Below are 19,893 nucleotides of genomic sequence, written 5' to 3'. Positions count from 1 at the left end.
ATTAGTTCCTGAGGTTTTATTGATTTGCACCCTTATTATAAATATCATACATTCAGACTTCCTAAAAATCTGGCGTAACTTCACGAGTTTTATTTATTTTCTAAGATGATTAAAGTTTTGCTGTGACAGATCAACTAGTAAGTAACTACCACACTCTGTATCACCCTACACGTTCATGTGTAATAATTGTTTAGGCATCAAAAACAATGCAAAACAAAACATTGCAATAACATTTTATTTTCATGAATGCTTTCACACTTCATTTATCCTTTATAAAGTTATGTACACATAATTTGCACCCGAAGAAAATAAAATATCCAGTGTGGAAAGGTAAAGACAGAAAAGAAGGCAACAGAGTCAAAAAAAAGTAAAGCACAATAACCCAGAAAAGTTTAATTCATTTCATACATACTATTGATTTTAAGGAATTTAAATTTGTGACTACATATTGCCAGTGACTCGTATATTCATAACAGGAGGTAGGGTTAAAGAAACTTGAAATGCTTTGTTTGTACAACACAAGGTGCCAACTGTTGCTAACAGCACCCCCTAGTGGGATGGCTGCGCACAACACGTCCTTCTAAAAGTGCATGTCATGACTGGGGCCAAATTTCAAAAGTCTGCATACAAATTTATACAACCAATATTTTTTTTTCCCCCTTCCATTAAAAAAACAAAAACAAAACGTAAACAGTTTTAATTATTACTGATAACAGACTTTTTGTCCTCAGTAAATCTATACGTCTGACCGCATGGAGACATTAGTAATGACCACTGTGTATATGGGTTATACCCAATGTGTTCTCACAGTTTCTAAACTGATGACATGACAATGCACTGTGTGTAGGACTTCAGTTTATCTATGCATCATGTACCACATTCACAGCAAGTTTATCAAATTATTTAATGGCTCCTGAAAGTCCTCACTCTTTGTGACTGTCTCATGAAGTGGAGCAAAGAATGATCAAGCCAAATCAACCCAGCTGAAAACTACACTGTCTGATGCCTACTACAGATCTCTTAAAATATATTTACACTCCCAAGGTTTATATATAAGCAAGTATCGCAGTTAGTAATAAACCTGCTCTACGCATGAACCCGAGAAATTAACTGCTAATGTATTTGGGACCTGAAATTAACATTTTGTAATTAATTTTTTACATTTTTTAAACCCTTTTTTTCATATCAGCTTTGGTTTAAAACAAATTAGAAATTGAAAGGATCAATCACGATCCATGAAATGTCTTTAAATAAGGCAAAAATTCATTACAAGGTACCACACTGCAATTCATTATGAATTAACATTTGTGAGGTACCACACAATGAAAAGTTTAAGTTTAAAAAAAAAAAAAAAAGGATCCAGTTTTCCATTGTGAAAACCAGGCTGCAGTCCCTGCTCAAGTCGGAACAAATGTATCACATGTCGGCATTCAAACCAATGCTGTGTGCTTTTGTTTTGGTCAAATGTCAAATTAAATATCTCGTCAAGGAAATAAAAGAAAAAAAAAAACAAAAACAAAAAACACACAGCATCCGCAAACTCAAATCCCATGAGGTATATACACTAACAGTCTGCACAGACAACGCATTCTGAAACGCTGCAACATCAGCCACTAAAACAACAACAGCAGAAATAAGGCAATTATTTCAACTGAGCTCTGGTGATGCACGTGAGGAATAAAGTCAGTGCTCATCATCCAAAAATCTCATGTGGATCAGTGCATGTGGTTATCCTGACAATATGGTGACATCTGATGGGACCTACTGTTCTGATGCTTTGCAGGCATGTTGTTATGCACTGTGTCACTGTTATAATCATATCAAAAAAAAAGAGAGCAAATCTAACATTTTACCGTCTCCTTAAGCAGTTTGTCTCTTCTGTATTAAAGTGAATGATGGTGTGGTTAGGAGTTCGTGTGGTTTCTGAGGTGAAATGTCATTTTGTTTTAGTAAATATTTCAGTCTTCAGACTAATCAAGTCCAGTGTAGCAGTGAAATTACCCAGGGAGAAACACGACCCCAATTAACATTATTATAAAAGTCTGTGGTTCAATAACACACCGTGCTCTGATATGAATATAACAGGTGTAACAGTGTAACATTTTTATGATTTTTTGTTAATTTGTTGCCATCAGTTTTAGAACGTGAAGAAGAAATGAGGTGCTTCCAGCGAGATCAATCGGTGTATCCTGGCTGTCCGCGTTAGCTGTGAACGGATGGGCTGGTAGCCTGCAGCGTTATCTGATGCCTTGTTTCTATTTCAGTCATGTAAGCGTCGCTGAGCACAGCCTGAAAAATCACAGTACAATTAATTGATTCCTCTATGGTTTTGATTTTCTCTTCCTGTGACAGCTAATGCATTGGCTAGTGCAGCACTGCGGGGTCGTTTCTGACCAGCGTAATCGCGTGCGCTCCAACGAAAGCCTGAAAACTGCGCAACAATTGCCAAATGTTACTACTACGAGCTGACCTGCCCAATATGAGCCGACCTGCCAGTCTTCTAAAGCTGGATTTCTAAAGACAGTCCCTGTACAAAGAACAGCTTTCCACAAAAAAAAGAGAGAGAAAGAAAAAAAAAAAGAAAGAGGCAATAAACCAAACCTAAGTAATGAGAATAAGCATCATTCGAAAAGAAGAGTTACTGGAGGCTTTAAATGTTTTAGAATAAAAGAGACATTAGAAAAATAATATATTTACCTCTCAACCTTTCAATCTCTAAAGCATGTACAAGTTCTGGAAAATGACCTCAGTGCTCGAGCTGGTTGTGAATTTCCATGTATGTGGAAAAGTAACAGCTTAAGGTCCAACATTAGAAGAAGGAACCAAAAGGCATTTGGTTACCACTAAATAAGAAGCACTGCGGTTTAAATAACAGTTCTTGGCCCACTCAGGTTGCTGGATGGAAAGAACCTCCACATCCACACTAAGCCAGAAAGTGAAGGAAGTAATCTTAACGTTTCCTATTTTTTATACTTAGTATTAAATTTTAATGATGCATGTTTTTATTTATTTTTGTTTTTTCCTCTTGAACCACCACCTCTAAAATCGACCACCTGACAGAGCAGTTGTCCCATTATTAGCATGGGACGACTGCATTAAGCTTCCTCGGACGCTGTGGGTCTCTTCAGGTCTTTGATTTGCTTGATCAGATAGTTTTTCTCATCGCAGAACTGCTCATCCTCAGATCTATCCGTCTGGAAGTTGCCAAGGAACTCCACGAGCTTGGTCTGGTTCTTCAGAAGGATGTCCATCACGGGCTGAGTCTTGTTGGGGTTTGCAACAAATACCTTTGGAAAGATTACATAAAAGGTTTAAGTACCATTTATGGATGCAATGCACAGAGTCCAGTGAATCAACTTTTAGCCAAAGTCTTGCACTGCAGCTGCGACGGTAGTTCTTGTTCTGCTCTGATCATGAACCAGTTCTCCTCCTGCTGCAGGTTCTGATTAGGTTCAGTGATCCTTCAGCTTGCAGCAGATCTCCAGAGCAGATCAAGGACACCTTCGCCAGCTGTAGTCCAACACGATGGAGTTGGAGTCCTCCTGACTGACCAACTGCTGGACAGGAGACTCTTTGGAGAAGCAGCTGAATGATACTAAAGACTGGCAAAACAGAAAGCTGGCCAAATATCCAGCTAGCAGTGAAAACATGAGGTGTGAAGCTGTTAGCAGCAACCAAACGTTTAAATAAGAGAAATCACAATGACTCAGCCTGACTAAACAAAACCTTTGTTTGGGGAACACAAACTGCTTTGGCAAGTTTCTTCCTTCAGCTCAAACAAGTCTTTAAAAACCGCATTCAATATTACCCCAACTTAAGGTGGCAGGTACGTGGGGTTTTCATGACACACTTCAGATTTTTTAAAGAGTGGATTTTGAGAAATATTTTTTGCGCACCTTGAAGACGTGGAATGCTTCAAACTGGATGTTTCGGCTGTTATCTCTCAGCAGGTTCATCATCAGCTTCAAGTTCTCTGCCCGACTGATGTACCTCGTCATGACAGTGAAGTTGTGCCTATCCAGAAGAAGTTCACCTAGGAGCTAATAAATAAATAAATAAATAAATAAATATGAGTTTACTGAATCAGTCCACAAACTTGTCAGTTAAACTTAAGACTGAGCAGGAGCGGGAGGATGTACCTTCAAAGACTGCCGTTTTGTGACGTAGTTCTCAGAGTGCAGAAGTTTTTCATACTCTGTAAACACCTGATACAAATTTCAAAAGTAAGTTAGGTAAAGAATGAGCGGTTTTTCCAATTAAATATCAAAACCACTCAAGAAAGCTCACTCTGTCATAATTATTCTCCAGGAAGTCTGCACACATAATCTTGTGTCTCGTGAGAAGATCCTGATGGGGAATAGAAAACGCCAAGATATCAGCTGGGAAAAGTCAGGATGTTAATCTTGCCATTAAAAAGAAAATATATTAGTGTACCTTGAATGAGGCAAAAGCATCTGAGGCGATGTCAAAGGTTGAGAGCTCCACATAATGGAAGAAGCAGAAGAAGTCTTCAGAGAAAAGCACTATCCTCGCCAAAGGCTCGTGACGCAGGCACTCTCTCAGCATCATCCCACAGTTAAGAGCCACTTCTGGAGCCTCGTATCTGCACAGGTTCATACATGTCAGGTCCAAGTGACGGTGAACTCATCACCAGTTATACAACTTTCACTCGAGATGTATAATCACATCCTCAACACTTTCACTGTTAGTTTGACATCAACTCTGTGTTTCCATAGATGAAGGAACGAGATCCTCGCAAAAATAAACAAATGGATTAAACTAAAGCAGAACGTGAGTACAGCAGCAGCGATCTACACGCAGAGAAGTCGTCAATCACTCAGTGACACTGAGAATTAAACTAGGGTAAAACTTATGGAACAGTAAATTGCCAAAATATTTTTTATATTTTTAAAAGAGCCTGCTGAATTTGATAATTGAGGAATGTGTTAGAGATCCTTAAAACACATAAATAAATAAAAAGTGTTACATCTGGTCCAAACCAAGTCTGCTGAATGTATCCTGTATCCTCCATAGGTCACTACCCTGAAACCAGATCTTCGCATTTTGGAGCACTTATGTACTCGTCTAAAGATGACCAATAAACAGTGATTTTAAATCAGTTGTGTTCATTAATTATGAAAAACTTTGGGAGAAAACTATGTTTTGTTAAGTGTGAATGGAAAGTCTGAACCACTGCAATTTGCTTACTTGGCAGGGAGAGGAGCACAGGATGCAAAGCTTGTTATACTCATTTAAGCAGGTAGAAAAATGGCAAGAGTACACCAAGCTTTTGTTTGAGAACTGTTTATACAACATCACACCAGTAACTTCTAATAAAAAGGTTGCTGTGTGCTTTCAAAGGGTCTCATTAACACTCTCAGTCTTTATTATTTACAGTAGTGGACGCTGTACTATTTCTTAGTGTGATATATTCTTGGGCTTAAATCAAGGAGCTGCAAAGAATGCATTATAAGCCCTCTCATCAATCTGTTAAAGAGACATTATTCAGATAAAGGCAACTTAAGTTACCTACCAGTCTGAAGGTAAGGATTTTGTAGTTGATCACGACGGACCTTGTAATAGCATGCGTTATCACACTGCTCTCTGCTGCTACAGGTTAGTTATGAACTCAGAAGAAAGACTTTTACCAACAGCTGGAACACAAACTACCGTCACTGCTGACTTTGATTAATCCAACCTGTCGCAGACTTCTTCAGACAGAGACTTACGTAAACTTGGATTTTATAAACATTTCAAACTGTAATAGATGTGAAATGATACAGCAAAGTGAATGAGAACAACCTTACCACAGATGTGAAAGGCGTTTTGTGATTTTCGAGAGGTCTGTGCACCCATCTGGCCATTAAATGTACACAAACTGTGCCTTTCGAATTTTGTGCTAAAATGAGGAACTACCCAGATGTTCATGCTTTGTCCTCTGTGACATGTACAATCATTTATTTAACAAACAATCGTTTTTTAGGTCTTAATGAGCTTGGGCAGTGCAAGACTGTGAAACAGAAGGAAAGCAGTTTGTCTCATACAAACTTTTTTTTCTTCGCCCCTTCATGTTGTTGCTCTTTAAAGCATTCTCATGTTTCTTAACAAAAGCAGGGCAACTCAAGATACTGGAGCGAGACATGTGAGCCTACTGGTTCATGTGAAGGGCATGCATTCAGATTCTTGCTGTATTAAAAGCTGTGGCTTTTTACATGGAATAGTGGCCGGGGTGCCATTCATACATGAAGCTGGCATGTTCAGATGTCTCTGATGAGCAGAGAGGAGTGAACGTCTGAAAGAGGCTTTGAATAGGTGACGTGTGGGAACGGTTATACAAATATTTTGGTGCCATTTCTCATGATCCCCAGGTTTATTGTGACCACAGAGGGGAAAAAAATAAAAAATAAAAAAAAAAATCAGTTTCTCCACAGCCTAAATACTTTTTTTTTTTTTGCCAGTTCTGTTACCCACTGTCCACTTTTTTGTGAGTTTTTTTCCCTTTTATCTATTGGTTTAATGGTAAACAGTAGAAGCAGCCTGAACAGTATTATTATTAAAAGTTGTTCACAAGCTCATCAGTGAACCAAAAAAAGAAAAAAAGATTTTTTTATGAAAGCAGGAAGTGTTTTGGCTGAACGTGGTCTTGTAAGTGAGCTGCCTCTGCAGCCATCAGGGTGTCGTAATGTTTTACCTCTTTGGACAATCTTTCCCTCTGCAATCATAGTACAAAATCCTCTGTGTAGTTTATATCCTACGAGTATTTTTTTTATTCATATATTTCTATTTTATTGCATCTCCTTCCACATTATTGCCCATCCGTTTGTATGAATGTTCCTGTGTTTTGTGTACAACAAACCGCTCCAAACTAATTGCCCCTAGTGGGATCAATGAAGTTGTTTGGTATAATTTTGGGTTGAACATGACATTTCTAGGTCTCATTTTCCACGGTGAGGTATTGTTTTCCTGTGCAAAAAGTACACAATCTCCCCACGCACAACAAGGGAGTTCATTAGCAGTGTAACAAACCAAGACATCAACGTTAAATGTCAGGTTTTGATGTCTGCCTTTCATAAACAAACCAAATCTTCCTCTTTATAGTTGTGACATTCAACCGGATAAGATGGCATTCGATCCACCAAACAGCAGCCGGAGCATGCAGCTGGTCTCTGAGTGAGCAGGATGACTCAGTTTTTCAGAGCTGTAAAACTAGCACTGTACTTTTTGCTTTACCCATCCATCTACATGTGTAGCTCACATGTGAGCAAGTTCATGCTTGTTCCTTTGGGAGTTGTTGAAACTCATACTGGCTAATACAGAAGACTGCAAGGCATGTTAAAGGAAGGTATTTGTACCTAAAAAGCGAAAGCCAAATGCTTTTTATTTCATGCTAAAGATTTGTTTGTTTGTTTATGAGGCTCTAAGGGTGGATCTGTTGTTAATGCATGTAAATGGACAAAGAACAGTCAAACTGAACATCAAATCACCAAACACTGAGTTTCTCTACACTGAAAATATGAACTTACCCTTTGAGAAGCATGAAGAGGATCTGTGGGTGTGTAGAAATGTATTCTACCGTGGGCGTGCGGGTGCCAATCTGACGTCTCACAATATTGCTGAACAAATGGACCACATCCTTCTTCCCCTGCACAGTAACAACCACTCAGACTGGGTGCTGATATGCACAGTTTTTTGGGGGGGGTTTTGCTTTGGGCATAGACGTTCAAATCAGGCATGCAAACACACACTCCCCCTGATCATTCAATGTGTGCACCAACCAATCAATACTTTAAACTCATAAAGTCAGTGCAGAAAGAAGGTATTTTTTCCTCCTACCTCGAAATCAATCTTCTGTAGGTTTGCAATGAGAGAAATTAGAAGGTTGGTGTTGTACAGCTCCTGTGCAAGCTGAGCCACTGCTTCAGTTTGAGGCTCCTTGTCACCTGTTCCACAAAGTACTTCCTTCAGTGAGGCAAGATTTTTGGACACCTCCTCTGCAACCTTAATAACATGATGGGGGGGGAAAGTATGATCAGCTGCTGCTCAGTTATTGCAACTTTTAACATTCATACCATCCTAATAGAAATCCACAGCTGACCTTTTCACACTTCTTGCTGTCACCAGCATCCAGCTTTTCCATGTATGCAACATGGTCCTTCAGACTCTTCACTATCTCAGCTGGGTTCTTCTGAGACTTTCCAAACGGAAAAGGCATGGCTGAAGACAGGTAATCCAAGACCAGATCTCTGATGAAACATAACACTGGTTTTTAAATTGTGCAAATAAACCTATTCGACTTCCTGCACCTCTGTGCATCAGGAAATCGCTAACAAAAAAAAAAACTTCACCTGATGAGCTACACATGAGTGAGTTATGGCGTTTGACTAAAGACAGAAGCTCATAAGGAAGAGAATAAAGTTTAAAGTAACTCACAACGCTCCTTCACGTTAGTCGAAAAAAAAAGGCTAGCAACTTTTCGTACTTAACGTTTCTTACGTCGAGTTTAGAGTGGATTCAATATATTAGTCTATATTCGTCCACTTTCAAACTGAGCTGGGCCAACTGAACAGTAGAAGTCAAGCTTTCTAACCAAAACAAGGATGTCACGGAGAACAGGACGTCAAAATGTCAACGTTGCAGCATGCTCATCGGCAAAGTTGAGCTAGCTTGTGACCTAGTTAGCTATAGCTAGAAACAAGGCAACTACCAACAGGACGCAGTTAGAGAACGACGGTTGTGGGGAAACACACGCACAAAACACCCTGCTGAAATATTTACTTCAGGCTGTCTACACTCACCGAATGAAGGGTAGGTTTGAACTTCAAAGACGCTCGGGGACCAAAGGTGAGCTAGCGGGCTAGCGAGTCGTCTCCACTTTCAGTATCCACTGTAAGGTTACTTTGAAAAAGTCTGTAACGTTGTCTGACAGCTGTAGCTACCTAACGTCCCCTAACTGTAGCTACAACTTCCTCAAACTAGAGACATTCATAGCAGTGATATTTGACGTAAATTTCACTTCTAGTGACCCTTGTCATCGAACTTGCTAGCTTCCTAGTTATTACAGAGTGACTTGCTGCTGGGCTTGCCCGTCTGTCAACTTCATTTCCCTGTTCTTTTCTGCCGAAACACCCGTCCTCTTCTCATCCCGGGGACAATGGGCGGTCATGTTTTGCTGTGTAATATGACTGACACCAATTTTATCCTATCACTTTTGCGCGATGTGGGCACGCCCTCTTCCCCACTACGGGTGCGCATGTTTCACAAAGTTACATACTAATGAGGAGGAGTATGCTGCAGACTTCAAGGGAAGACACTCTACCGGACAGCCCGTTAATGGAAATCAAGTGCATCTAAATTCTCGGGAAGAGATAAGCCATTAGTTGAGAAATAGTTCGTTTTATCTATGGTTATGAAATCTAAACGTTGTAAAATCGGCCAGAATAAGAAACAGGATTAGTTTTTTTCTCTTTCATCTAATCGCCTTTTGGTGATTTCTTTGTAGAGTCACAAGAAAATTCAGTATCCAATAGCAACATCTGTAAAACACATTTCACTAGACATTATCAAAGCAAGCAATTTCTAACACACATATGGACCACAAAAAGTTCCTCAACGTGAATAGTTACCAACGTCTTTAATGTATATCCACTTACCATCACTTAATAACGGATGACAGGCATAATGGGTTGACTCTCTTCTGTATTCTCCAACTACATGTTGTCCAGATTTGTGATAACAACCACACTACATTAACAAACACTGCATAAAAGCTTTTTACTTGCATAGAAATTAGTGAAACTTTGAATGTCATTTAAGGGAACATATGAACACTTCACCGTCAAAGCTCTTCTTTGGATGTTGGCTGCGTTTTGCTCCATGCTCTGCCGGGGTGATCCCACATTGCTTCAGTAATGGTATATAATAGTAATGTTGAAGTCCAGGCTAAATTTAGACCTTGCAACTGTAATTTCATAAGTTATACTTTTCCTACTGATAAAGGTCTCCTTGATATTCATATCACACTAAAATAATAAAGTAATACGTAAATAATTAAATTAAATACTGTGGAAATTTCTGGGATTTTTTATAGACCTTTTTCTGTAATTTTACACATTTATTACTTCATTATTTTGTTTATTACCGTTCAGGTCATGTAGAAAAACTGAGACATACTCTTGAAATTGCACTTTTTTATATTAAGATATCTCAGGGTTTAAATGCAAGTTACATTTCTTTAGAGTGACAGAAAGGGGAGTTTTACAGGACCGCCCCACTTAAGATCAAAGTAGGTTGCATGTGTCCCATGACATAAAATGAGTTTGACATCACTGGTTTAAACTTTTCCTACTCAGGAGCCCACCATGATGTTGACATGCATTTTTAACATATCCCAGGCTGTGGTGCCTTTGAGGTCCATTATTGTCCCAGTGCCTAAAAACTCAGCTGTGATTGAGCTTGTATTGAGCCCCTTACTGTGCACACTACTCACACGTGATTGTTCAGCAAAGTATCTGGGCAATCATATTGTGGCGTTTACAGACGATCCAGCTGTTGCAATCAATGATGAGTCAATGTGGAGGAGAGACGTGGAAGAACTTGTTGGCTGGTGTGATGCAAACAATTTGTGGGAAATTTGGGGAAGATAAAAGTGATTGTGGTGGTAGGAGGAGACCTTACATCCTTCAATCCCTCCTCATTAGAGGAAAAGCTGTGGTGACCACAGTCAAATACCTGACTCTGCATATACCCAACAACCTCAAACGGACCACAAAACAGCCAGTATTATTAAGACGACTGTTTTGTATGATGAGGAGGTTGATACATGCTTGGCCTTGGTGCAGCTGTGCTGACTTCCTTTCAGCATTGTGTGGTGGAGAGTATCCTGACATCTTCTATGATTGTTTGGTATAGCAACTATTCTGAGTTGACAAGAAGTCAGCACAACAACAGCAGCTTCAATTGTTTAAGGGATATTTTTATCAACAGATACAGAACCATTCACTGGACATCATGAGAGACCCCTTCCACCAGCCCATAAACTGAGGTTCATAAACTCAGTGTACTTTATTAGTTTATGTATGTGTTTTTATTACTATGTAGTTTTTAGGTTATTATAAAGTGTTATTTTAGCAGTTTATTTTTTATAGTTTATAAATTCTATTAATTCTTTTTATATTTTTATCTATCTATCTATCTATCTATCTATCTATCTATCTATCTATCTATCTATCTATCTATCTATCTATCATTTTAATGTGTATCACGGGGACCAAACTTAGATCCATCTGTAATTACATAAATGTAATTACATTACAAAGTGTAAATGGCATTTATTTACAAGTCCTTCTTTGATGGTCTCATGTGCCCCGATGACCACTCAGTGTGGACTGTGATTATATTCAAGTGATCTAGAAAATGTGATAACGTACAAGGTTTAGACTCACTTATCTTTGTAGCAATTTTACAACATGAAAGAAATTAAATTAAATCAAATGGACCGCTTTTTCTCAGAAGAGACATTTATTTTTGATAATTTAAGACAAAAATCCCCAAAATATGACAACATGGGCTGATTTTAGCCAATACAACAACGACTTATATTTAAATTAAAATCAGTACTTTTACTAAACCTGCATGCCCGGCCATTGTTCTGCTCCGCTTTTAGGAAAGATAAACTTCAAAATTAAAGCCATTTCAATTGGGTCTTTTTGAAAAACACTTTTGCTATTTTTTTACGCCTGACACGTAAGTTTGTCGTCATGACTTTTATTGTGAAAGCCAGACCCGGAAGTCCTGCCGCCGTGGACATTTTAGCTAGCTTGGTGCTATTGCGAAAAGCACACGATCACTTCTGAAGGACGGAAAGAAACACAGCCGCTGGCCGGAGCACTTTTCCTTCTTTTGTACCGTTTCAGCGCGATAAGATTACATTAACAGGTAAGCTACGAGCTGTGAATCCACGGCTGGATGATACCCGCTGTGTTTTATGGCCTGTTGTCGTTTCAGGCCGTATTGCTTGCGTACAAGCCGAGCTGCTCGCTTTTCACAGGGATACATCACGTATGGCGCTCTTTACTTCGAAACGGTTCGCAAAGACCCGCGCCTGTCATGATAATTTCCCACATTTAAAGGGAAATATTCTCAGTTTTTCGACTTCCAGTGAAACCATAATGTCGAAGAGTCACATTTTCCTACAACCGACCTTTATTTCTCTGCATGAAAAGGCCTTGGGAGGAACATTTCGCGGCGCTGAGATGTTCGTAGTAAAATGTTTTCAGTTATAGCTAGTTTAGTGGAGAAAGAGTCACACACCCCCTTTAATTCAAAAGTTTGTGGGAGAAATTTGAGTCGCTTCTTATGTTTCGCCCCTTCTCGTCAAAAATCCCCCCACAACTATCGTCGTGTAGTGCAAGATTGCGATGTGAGAGCGATTCAGAGAGCAGCAGATGTTGAAATATAGTCTTTTTGGTGTTATTTGCTCGGCCAGTATTGTGTGTTTGCACGCTGAGCTCCGTTGCTGGAGCCGCCGCAGTGAAATCCTGGCCCTGCTGTCATGGCTGTAATGGCTCTATCAAGGCGTCGCAGCGCACTGCTATTGTGATTTTTTTCTTTCTTTCTTTCTCTAATATCTAAATTAAAAACACCTAGTTTCGTTTTTGGATTGATTATATATTTTTCGTTTTCCTTTGGTTTTTTTTGGTTTTTTTCTTTAAAGAATGTGTGCAGAGCACTATGACAGCGGACACTGTGAAAATAACAGCACACGTTTGGAGGTTTGTTCCACCTATGCACTCTGAAGAATACACTAACGGATTTGTTTGAATTTTAATAAAATTTAGATTGATACATAATTAAGATGTGCATTAAAAATTTAGCTGGAATTGAATCAAAAACAATATGAAACTTGAAATCATTCAAACTCCAGGTAATACCTGTGTACTGACTAGTCATCACAAATAAAACTGCATATTTCCCCTTGAATAGTAGTGGGGGGTTTTGTGAAGGGACAGCAGCAAGTTGTTGCAGATGAGATGTGGGAGAATAGTGGTGCAGGATGTACAAGCAAAATAAGAAACATTGTTGCATCACTGGCTGAAAAGAAAATCTCATGGGGGGTTGTCTGCTATGGAGGACATTATAATTAAAAGTACTCCGGGTTGCATCGGATGTGCTTCACCAGCTTCTGCTGATTTACCTTCCTTTTTAATCTTATCTAGTCTTTGGATGACTGGTAAAGGTTCCCTGCGTTCTCACAATATGGCCTTCACCCATGACACTTTTCAACAGAATTTTATATTTGACCACCTTCTTCACACACAAAAACTGTAGGTGCTTGTTACTTTTTTCCCCCTCTCCATTCAGCAGTTAGAAAAAAAATCCACATGTCCTGTTAGAATAAACCTTATGAGTATCTGAAGTTGGAAAAACTGAAGTGAAATTGGAAATCTTACCAACTACCCGTGGGCCCCCCCGTGTGTGATCCATTCCTGACTTTGCCAAGCAGCACTTAAAGCAGGCACGGAGCTGCTCTGTTGTGACTTCCCCCCTCTGTTTTGAAGTTACTTGAAGGTAGTAGTTGAAAGTTTTTGTTTCCAGCTGTTTCTGGAAAAGAGTTTCTCATGGCTCCTTTCCAAAGCAACTTACGTGTTATTTCACTTAAGTGAGGGCGTGGGGTTGGGGGTGTGTGAGTCCAAGAATGTGGTTTATGCTTAAATATCCAAACTGTAAGTGATGTTTGTATTCATCACTCACTTTTTGCCTAAGTTGGCAGTGAGTATCTACTATCTTGTAGTTTCTAGTTTATGAGCGGTGATTAAACTCCATGTAGACCAATGCATCACAGTGGACATTTCCTTTGATTGCGTCCCTTTTAAAAGAGTCTACAAGCTTTTGCAAGTCAAATTGATCTTGCTTTTCTTACTTTTTTTTTCTCTTCCTTTTCTAAATTAGATTCACAAACACAAAAGCCTTTGGCCATGTCGGGACAGAGGAAAGGAGCCGCAGCAGCAGCACGGCTACCCAAATGTGCCTTCTGCAGAACCAACCGGGACAAGGAGTGTGGGCAGCTGCTGGTGTCTGACAGCCAGAAGGTGGCAGCCCACCATAAGTGCATGGTGAGGAAGCCGCGTTGTTCTCAGCTTTTCAGCCCGGGATCCGTCATCCAAGCTGCCTACTTTGCAGCCCTCTGCCACATGAGCAGAATAGTGAACAGCTCATGTGTGTTTTTGTTTTTATTTCTTCATGCAGTTGTGAAATGAAATGATTCTTCTCCATTAAATGATCTAATGACCTCGTGGAAAACTGTATATCAGCAGTAGTTAAGGGGAATAATGCCAGAGATGTTCTGTATATCAAATTCATTCTTATATAAATGCTACGTAAATGAATTTCTCATTATTTTATTTCTTCTTTTTTCTGTCCTCTTCAGCTTTTCTCTTCAGCCCTCGTCACATCACATTCAGACAGTGAAAACATCGGAGGATTTTCCATCGAGGATGTGAAAAAAGAGATCAAGAGGGGAAATAAACTGGTGAGTACCTTCTGTTGTGCTCAGGTCAGCAGACAGGCTGCATCCATGGGTTAGCACTGCTGCCAGATTTTCAGTTCAGAGACTGTTCTTTTAGCATCTGAAAGCAGTCAGGGAATGATTCAAGGGAATGACCCTGAGCGCATTTCTCTTTGAGGAAACGCTGCAAATCTGTGGCTGTACAATACCTGCTCCTAAGTAATAGTTACTAATGCCAAAAGGTACTCATGGTTTTTACTGCTTTTGCTATAATAATAATAATAATAATCATTATAATAATGGTGTCTCACCTTTTAAGCTGTGTGTGTGTTTATGTAACTATGCAAGTTTGCTACAGAGGACTGAGGTTGATACCAGCTGCTATTATTACATTATATCCTCTTTCTTGGCATCTTTAAGTGGGAAATGTCAGCTGTTCTCATCCAATAAAAGATCTAAAGCTGCTTGTGCTTCTTGCTTCATCTGACATACTGTTAAATAAGAAGATGGCTTTTCCAGGATGCTTTCAAAACTGGTTTTGTGTGTGTCAGTGTGCCACTGAATGCTAATGGGATGCACTGCAGCGGTCTGTAAGTGTCTGCTTGCACTATTCTGTATTTCCTGTATATAAGTGTGAGAGGGGTGTCACACTGAAATGCAGCTTATTTCGAAATGAGAATTGATCTGCAGAGCATTATGCATTGTGTATTAATGAGTTTCACATGTTGTATTTGAGTTATTTAATAATTGTTTTTGTTACATCATCACTTAGTAGAGAGTAAAAAAATGCAGCATTTAAAGTTGTGTGTCTGCAAACATTTTATTTTGTTTCCCAAACCTTTCTGCAGATTTTCATTCACTTCATTGATTCATCTTTTGGAATCAGCTCATATTTCTGACTTTAAAACGTTAAATCCCTTCCTTTAGAAGGCAGGTCTTATTTGACCAGTAACTAAACATTTGGTGTATGATCATAAACAACAAAGCATCCTTACATTTTGGAAGCTGGGAAAAAAATGACTAAAAATATTCATCAGTTTTGAAAAACAACGCTTGCTGATCAGTTCGGTGTTCATCTACAGACGGTATGTTATCAGCTGCTCTAAGCTTCCTGTGCTGGTTTTCTTTTCAATTGTATCACATTATTTTCCTTTTGGTGTAACCTTCCCTGCTGATTTTAATTTGTTCTTCTCTTGAATCAATCAACAGTGTCCCACTGGGACGTGTTTTTAATATTTTCGTATGACCCACCAGACGCGTGATATTTGGAGCGATCATTTCTCAGGTCCACGTATGAATGGGTTACTAATTGGCGACTGTTTTGAATCGGCATACAAAATAATGTCGCTGCATCTGCTGCTGTTGCAGATGTGTTCTTCTTGTCACCGACCGGGTGCGACCATCGGCTGCGATGTGAAGACGTGCCGGAGGACGTATCACTATTACTGTGCTGTTAAGGACAAAGCCCAGATCAAAGAGAATCCCTCACAAGGGATTTACCTGTAAGACTCTTTTACGTTCGGATGCTGCTGAGCATTACTGTACAATAAACAGTCATACACCCAGCCATTTATTAACTATAGCTGCACAGCTGGGGGAGGAGCAGCATTGGGGGGAGGTCATTAATCTCAACCATTTGTCACTCATATTCAGTCCTGGGTTCTTTTAACTGAACTGTTTTATTTCTGATTGTAGCGTTTACTGCCGCAAACACAGGGATGCTTCCCAGGATGGCATTCAAGGTAAAGTTTACTTTAACATCAGTCACACTGCTACTACTTAACCACAACGCTGTCTCAAGGTGACATTTATCATTTAAACTGTGCAACAACAGCCATTGTTAGCACTATTCTCATTTAAAACTCTAATCTGTTTTATCGTCAAAACGCTTCCACTTGCATGTGTCTTTGAGTTGTTGCGAAGTTTACATTTGTGAAGCCCGATTCATTGCTTTGTCATTAGATGAAGAGGGAGCTGTGGCCGAGGATTCAGACTCGTCGCCTCCACAAAGTAGGGGCAGGGGAAGGTTTGAGAAGGGGAGGGCCAAGGCGGGATCTCGCGGCCAGTCAGAAGACACACGCTCTACCTCGTCACAGGCTGCAGATGAGGAGAGCTCCTCTCACGTACGGCATCGCTCAGAGTCGCTAACACAATACGAGATTCTCTTGAATGGTGTCTGTGCTGGGTGTGAATTTTAGCTGACGTGCCCTTTTTGGTTTTTAGCGGGACAGGTCACCTCTCCGGACCAGCCCTGGAGACAGCGGCCAGCGCTGCGGCTTTTGCCATGCTGGTGAGGAAGAGAATGAAACAAGAGGCATGCTTCATACGGATAACTCCAAAAAAGTGGCCGCACACTACAAATGCATGGTGAGAATTCCCGTTCAGAGAGTAATCTGTGGATGTGCTTTTAAAGTACCACCGGCCTGCATTTAATCTCTGATCTGTTTCAGCTTTTTTCATCGGGGACGGTACAGCTGACCACTACGTCACGGGCCGAATTTGGAAACTTTGATGTGAAAACTGTCATCCAGGAAATCAAAAGAGGCAAACGAATGGTGGGGACACGAAACAAATAGCTGTTTAAGTGTTTGCATCTAAAATTCGTTCTGACAGAGTTGTGGATTGTGTTGGGTTTTTTTGCCCCCAGAAATGCACACTGTGTACTCAGCTGGGTGCTACCATTGGGTGTGAAATCAAAGCATGTGTGAAGACCTACCACTACCACTGCGGCCTGCAGGACAAAGCCAAGTATATTGAAAACATGGCGCGTGGGATTTACAAGTGAGCAAAACGTCTCTATTTTAACTTCTCTGTTTTTGTGTCCTAAACTGCTTAATTATATATTTATTGCACAGTTGTGGTCTCATTATAGTGACAGTAATTGTTAACACACAATCACTTGTTTTATATGTGATCATCAAGAGCATTGCAATTATTCTTGTAACTCAGTTACTGAAGTGAATACTGGATCACAAAGATAATTAATGGTTGTCTCAGTGATGTGTAGGGATTTGAATTCGAGCACCTTCTGGTATATATTATATTGATTATCGTAATCCTGCCCCCAATTTTGTGATCACGACTATGGAGGTGAGGTAGAAAAATTGTGCTCTTAAGACTTTTTATTAATTTTTTAGTGTTGTCACAAAGCATCGAGTGTATCGTCAAAGGAGAATTCCTTCCTTGCTTATTTCCCCTTAAATGTTTTTGTTGCTCGTTCAGTACAAGTGTGTGTTTCAGGAAGACGCGTCTTTTGATCCAGCAGGATGCACACAGTCACCTCTTTCACGATGTTCAGTACATACCCGATGGTCTGCCAGACGGAGTGCCTTGATAGTTATGTTAGGGTCAATTTGAGGAGCAACAAGCCACAACAGTCAGCTGGCAGGCTGCCCCGGTTCTGTAATGCAGTTAGCAAAGCGGCTGTTGCCAGGCGGCTAATTTCTGAGTTTGTTATCAGTCAGACTGGAAAACAAAATGTTAATATGAGTCATTACTTTTTTCTTTTTTGTTTTTTTGAAAGCTGTGGTGAGCTCATGCAGGTTGTCCTGATAAACACCATTCACATGCTGTTTTGAATGACTCCTCATTTTTCTCCTCTCCAGCAGAGGTGAAGAGTGCAGTGACGGAGGTTGCAAACCACTAAAGACTTCAGGCTGAAATGCAGCAAAATGGTTCTTTTTAAGGTTGCTGTGAATGGTTTACAGCTGTGATAGCTACATTATATGGACCAAAGCACTGCTCTATCTACACATTACACCTACAGGAGCTGCTGTGAAGCTCCCAGTGTACAGTGTTTGTGCTGATGTTAGTGCGAGAGGAAACTTGGAGCTCTGCAGTAATGAAATCAGAATAGCGTTGGCGGCTAGTTCAGCATTCACTCTGTGGTTTTCCACTTTCCTGGCCTATTCATCACCCTAAAAAAAAAAAACTAATTTCCATAACTTACAAACACTGTTTTTTTTTGTTTGTTTTTTTGTTCGTTTCTTTGTTTGTTTGGGTTTTTTTTTAAGGCTATACTGTAAGAACCACAGTGGCAATGAGGAGAGAGATGAGGAGGATGAGGAACGAGAGAATCGCAGTAGAGAGAGAGCAGCAATCGACCACAGAGGAACACCATCAACACAAGTGAATGGCAACTAAGTACGTCACTGCTCCTCTGGTTGTGCACAAAGAACAAAGTGTAAAAATGTCTGCTTTTAAAGCCGATCATTTAATAAAAGTGGAATCGCCATCATTAACCAAACTTTCCTTATGATTTTTGCTTTTTAGGGCGGGTTCAATTTTAACAGGTTTGGCCCAGTCGGTGTGACGTAGGAAGAAAACCCGAAGAACGCAAGACCTCGGAGAGAAATTTTTTTTTGTTTGTTTTTCTTTATACTAAACCTTAGCCTACTCACAAAGTTGTGGTCTACAAGCTCCCAAAGTGTTTCACATGGACAGGATGCCTCCAGTGTGCACCAGATGTCTTCTTCATGAAACCCTTTTTTTAAGAGTTGAACAGGATGACCGGTGGTACTCGGCAGTGCACTGGACTGCAAAAGCATCATAACAAGCCAAGGCTATTCTTTCCCAAGTTTCAGCTATTGAACCAATTTTGAAAAACACATGTTAATGTCGGGGAAAGGAGATGATGAACTGATCTTCTGATTGTCACTCACTGCCCATGTTGCCACAAATGACATGACCCACACTTGTTGAACGTCAAAGCGTTGTTTCCTCTTCCCTAGCTTCTAAAGGACTCACTTTTAAGAGGGGTCTGTTTGTTACTAGTGTCGATGACGTCGTGCAGTTTGATTACCTTGTTTCTGTAATCGCGTCTTAAGAATACTCTTTTCATGTTAGCCTTTCTTTCTTGATATGTAATATTTTGCTACTGTATTATCATCATGAGTACTTTTGAATATCTGGATTTCAGACAGTCACAATTACAAGTTTTGCCAGCATGCACTTGGATTTTCCCACTGTTAAAGGTGGCATTTTTTTATTTAGCTGCTAAAGGGCCAAGTAGAGCCCTTTAGAGGAGTTGGCTTGACTTTGTTTGATGTACTGTTACTTGTATCTCTACAAATGTATCCATGAATGATTGGAATAGAAAATATTTTTATTTTACACTTTTACTGAGTGAATCGAGTCTTTGTTTTAAAAGTGAGTCTGAAGAGTAGTAGAAACTAGAAGCCCTACACGTGGCCAGTTAGAGTATTAAAAGTGAGTTTTAAAAGTTTAAATGTGACACGCTAGCTGTGGGAACATGCAGGTACAGTTAGGCCTGTATGTTGTTACAGAGTGATGCAACATTTGTTGTTTTAGCTATTTACCAAAAAACACTGTATTGATGTGCGCTGTTTTTCAAAAGGCCAAAAGTTATTGTACTGTTGATTCAAACAGAC

The 19,893-nt window shown here is 39.8% G+C and overlaps 2 protein-coding genes across 5 annotated transcripts; one reads left to right on the top strand and one right to left on the bottom strand.

Moving 5' to 3' along the window:
- Positions 1 to 221: 221 nt before the first annotated feature.
- On the bottom strand, positions 222 to 9,191 carry cab39l1 (calcium binding protein 39, like 1). Of its 3 annotated transcripts, none has more exons than XM_003455797.5 (9): positions 8,796 to 9,191; positions 8,096 to 8,243; positions 7,834 to 7,998; positions 7,524 to 7,642; positions 4,435 to 4,603; positions 4,288 to 4,347; positions 4,140 to 4,205; positions 3,897 to 4,040; positions 222 to 3,287 (listed from the first exon to the last, which is right to left on the bottom strand). In XM_003455797.5, the coding sequence occupies exons 2-9, from the start codon at positions 8,210 to 8,212 to the stop codon at positions 3,096 to 3,098; spliced, it is 1,032 nt and encodes a 343-aa protein (XP_003455845.1). In that variant the 5' UTR covers positions 8,213 to 8,243; positions 8,796 to 9,191; the 3' UTR covers positions 222 to 3,095. The 3 variants fall into 3 exon arrangements, with proteins under 3 accessions (XP_003455845.1, XP_025753993.1, XP_005460529.1); XM_025898208.1 differs by lacking the exon at positions 8,796 to 9,191 and adding an exon at positions 8,588 to 8,719; XM_005460472.4 differs by lacking the exon at positions 8,796 to 9,191 and adding an exon at positions 8,431 to 8,576.
- phf6 (PHD finger protein 6) lies at positions 8,681 to 19,621 on the top strand. Of its 2 annotated transcripts, none has more exons than XM_005460471.2 (11): positions 8,681 to 8,805; positions 13,948 to 14,111; positions 14,426 to 14,527; positions 15,872 to 16,005; positions 16,199 to 16,245; positions 16,466 to 16,626; positions 16,727 to 16,870; positions 16,954 to 17,058; positions 17,151 to 17,284; positions 18,517 to 18,646; positions 18,776 to 19,620. In XM_005460471.2, the coding sequence occupies exons 1-10, from the start codon at positions 8,799 to 8,801 to the stop codon at positions 18,644 to 18,646; spliced, it is 1,128 nt and encodes a 375-aa protein (XP_005460528.1). In that variant the 5' UTR covers positions 8,681 to 8,798; the 3' UTR covers positions 18,776 to 19,620. The 2 variants fall into 2 exon arrangements, with proteins under 2 accessions (XP_005460528.1, XP_003455865.1); XM_003455817.4 differs by lacking the exon at positions 8,681 to 8,805 and adding an exon at positions 11,776 to 11,934 and having other exon boundaries at positions 18,776 to 19,621.
- Positions 19,622 to 19,893: the final 272 nt, after the last annotated feature.

The sequence above is a fragment of the Oreochromis niloticus genome, linkage group LG2, assembly GCF_001858045.2.
Source record: "Oreochromis niloticus isolate F11D_XX linkage group LG2, O_niloticus_UMD_NMBU, whole genome shotgun sequence".
Classification (NCBI taxonomy): Eukaryota; Metazoa; Chordata; class Actinopteri; order Cichliformes; family Cichlidae; genus Oreochromis; species Oreochromis niloticus.
Note: the sequence above shows the minus strand (reverse complement) of the source record. Positions and strands in the feature narration are given on the sequence as shown.

Bases quoted from the DNA above. Each gene is read 5' to 3' on its own strand.
- cab39l1 (XM_003455797.5), bottom strand. From the start codon at position 8,212: ATGCCTTTTCCGTTTGGAAAGTCTCAGAAGAACCCAGCTGAGATAGTG. The intron at 4,206-4,287 runs GTGAGCTTTCTT...AATTTGTATCAG, and splicing joins TGGAGAATAATTATGACAGA to GTGTTTACAGAGTATGAAAA. The intron at 3,288-3,896 runs GTGCGCAAAAAA...ATCTTTCCAAAG, and splicing joins AAGCATTCCACGTCTTCAAG to GTATTTGTTGCAAACCCCAA.
- phf6 (XM_005460471.2), top strand. The intron at 14,528-15,871 runs GTGAGTACCTTC...CTGCTGTTGCAG, and splicing joins TCAAGAGGGGAAATAAACTG to ATGTGTTCTTCTTGTCACCG. The intron at 16,871-16,953 runs GTGAGAATTCCC...GATCTGTTTCAG, and splicing joins CCGCACACTACAAATGCATG to CTTTTTTCATCGGGGACGGT.